Raw genomic sequence first — 2,719 nt, 5'->3', positions numbered from 1 at the left:
AGCCATCTCGGGTAGCAATGCCTTTGCGGGGCTTGTAGGGAACGGTTGGAGCAGCCTCTTCTCCCCCTCTAACCCCGACCTTTCTCCTTGGCGTCCTGGCCAGTGCCTTGCTTGTCTCCCTCCTCTCCAGCTCACCCTGCACGTGCCCATCACATCTCCCAGCGCATCTGATTCCTTCTCCTCTCTTTTTCTCATCTCTCTTCTTGTGCAGCGACATCGACGGAGCCCGAAGCAGTGGTGAAAAAGTACCTGGAAGAGGTGAAGGGCGCTCCTGCCGATGAGGTGAGAGGACAGCGAACAGCTCCGGCTTGTCCCATTCCCTGGGGCGCTGTGCAAACCACGGCGATGCCTGAGGACGGTCTTCCTCGGGCACCCCGGGTGGCAGATGCTGCTGCTCACAGTGGCACCGTTGGCACTAGATGGAGAGGCCACAGCCCTGCCTGAGCCCACACCTGGTAGCTGGTGACTGCTCCTCATCAGGGGACTGTGACAGAGAAAGCACGGTGTGGGTTCAATGGCGAAGCCCGGCAATGCGATGGTTTGAAGCTGAAAGAGGGGAGATTGAGATGAGATATTGGGAAGAAATGTTTTCCTGTGCGGGTGGTGAGGCAGTGGCCCAGGTTGCCCAGAGAAGCTGTGGATGCCCCATCCCTGGAGGGGTTCAAGGCCAGGCTGGATGAGGCTTTGGGCAACCTGGGCTAGTGGGAGGTGTCCCTGCCCATGGCAGGGGGGTTGGATTTAGATGATCTTTAAGGTCCCTTCCAGCCCAAACCCTTCAGTGACTCTGCTGGCTGCAGGGCCTGGGCCGGAGGAGGGAGCTTGGCTTTGGTCTCCTCTTGGTGCTCATAGAGGTGAGAACTACAGAGACCAAAACACCCTGCAGAGGAGCAGGACGCAACCAGCCTCACCCCCTCTGGCTGCTGGCAGCTCTCATCCTGTGCTGTCCAGGGAGTGGTGGCATGGGGTGATACCGGACAGATCAGGAAACCTGTCTCTGTGCCCTTAGCCTCAAAGGGAAGGATTAAAGTTGAAGGCAAATCTTCCCAAAGCATCTCCTTGATGGCTTCCTTGGTGGGTCAGTCGGTACAATCAGCCTGTGCTCACACAACACGGTTCTTTTCTCCTTTCTGTCCCGGACCCCAGGACTGTATCATCTGCATGGAGAAGCTGTCCTCACCCTCGGGTTACGGCGACGCCTGCGAGTGCAGCACCATCAAGCCGGAGATGGTTGGTCGTCTGAAGTGCCAGCACTCCTTCCACATGCTCTGCATGCTGGCCATGTACTCCAACGGGAACAAGGTACCCAGCTGGCCTGTCCCCACCAGCTCCCCGTGCCCGGGTGACGTGGCCATGGAGCTCTGACGCCTGTTTCTCTCGTGGCAGGACGGGAGTCTGCAGTGCCCCTCTTGTAAAACCATCTACGGAGAGAAAACTGGTACTCAGCCCAAAGGGAGGATGGAGGTCTCCACTTTCTCCCAGTCCCTCCCTGGGCACGGGGACTGCGGGACAATCCAGATCGTGTATCACATCAGCAGAGGCATTCAGGTGGGTGCACAGCACACTCGCAGGAACTGCTGCTGCTGGATAGCACAAGCTGGGAGTCTCCCAGAAAAGCACTGGGAGCCAGTACAGCACCTGCTGGCAAGCCCAAGGTACCCACAGCCAGCAGCTGCACTGGCCGCTCCTCAATGTACGAGTGACTTGGGTCGCCTTCATGAAAGATGTTTTCCCCAGTTTGAGCGTGGCCTCAGGGTCTACAACAGCCTTTCCCTGCAGTAAAGACTAACATCTGCAGGGAGGAGACTCAGCCCGTTCTCTCAAGGTGGGTGAGATCCCAGCGTCTGGTTTCACAGCCTGTGTCTGAGGTTCCGGTGGTTGCAGTGAGCTTGCAAAGGTTGGAGCTGAGTGGTCTTTTTAGGGTGTCATCAGACCACACAGAAAAGCTGTGACTTGGGGCTGTCTCCCACCAGAATTTAAGTAATCTGAAGAGCTGGCTTTGTATCGCAGCATGAGACCGCTCTTGGAGGACCTGAAATATTCGCATGTCCCATGTCAGGTGCCTCATACTCACCATCAGCAGCTCCGTGCTCCTTTTACGTGGAAGAGCTTGCTTGACATGGGCCTGTGTCAAATCCTGCTGCTGGTCCTAAATCCTGCTGCTGGTCCTAAATCCTGCTGCTGAGAGATTGTCCAACTCGTACGAAGATGGACGTGTCCATGCTAAATGTCGTATCTCTTGCAGGGCCCCGAGCACCCCAACCCCGGGATGCCGTACACCGCCAGAGGCTTTCCTCGCTATTGCTATCTCCCGGACAACGAGAAGGGCAGGAAGGTGAGGTACCACACCCTGGGACCGTGACCCTCCTCGGGTTGTCTCTTGCCCCTGTGTTGGTCTCTTTGGGAGCTGTCCCCACGATGCTAACCTGCGGTTTTCTCCTGACGTGTGCTTGTGATCCTTCTGCCCATGAAGATCTTTGCTGCTTCTTCACAGCTTGGACTGGGAAGACTTGTTCTCCATCCTTTTACTCAACAAAATCCCCTCTGAGCTTTCGGGCAGACACTCCTGGCCCATCTGGGGCTATGCAGTTCCGAGGGTTTGCGCTGAGAACCGCTGAGCTCCAGCTGCTGCCTCTTCCCATCCCCGGTCCCTCTGGGTGGGTGGGTTTGTCTCAACTTGTGCCAGGATTTTTTCAAGTCCTGTAAGATTTGATATGTAGGG

The 2,719-nt window shown here is 56.7% G+C and overlaps 1 protein-coding gene across 1 annotated transcript in view; it reads left to right on the top strand.

Annotated features, from left to right (window-relative positions):
• Positions 1-211: 211 nt before the first annotated feature.
• LOC104461881 (probable E3 ubiquitin-protein ligase DTX2) overlaps positions 212-2,719 on the top strand; it is a gene marked incomplete at its 5' end in the record, with an annotated part of 3,046 nt that continues 538 nt past the window's right edge. The window contains 4 exons of the mRNA XM_010073620.1: positions 212-282; positions 1,144-1,299; positions 1,384-1,545; positions 2,243-2,332. Of these exons, the coding sequence (XP_010071922.1) occupies positions 212-282; positions 1,144-1,299; positions 1,384-1,545; positions 2,243-2,332 (479 nt within the window). The remainder of the gene's footprint in view (positions 283-1,143; positions 1,300-1,383; positions 1,546-2,242; positions 2,333-2,719) is intronic.

This window comes from Pterocles gutturalis, unplaced genomic scaffold (assembly GCF_000699245.1).
Source record: "Pterocles gutturalis isolate BGI_N339 unplaced genomic scaffold, ASM69924v1 scaffold25867, whole genome shotgun sequence".
In the NCBI taxonomy this organism is placed as follows: domain Eukaryota; kingdom Metazoa; phylum Chordata; class Aves; order Pterocliformes; family Pteroclidae; genus Pterocles; species Pterocles gutturalis.
This window is presented reverse-complemented; position numbering and strand designations above follow the sequence as displayed.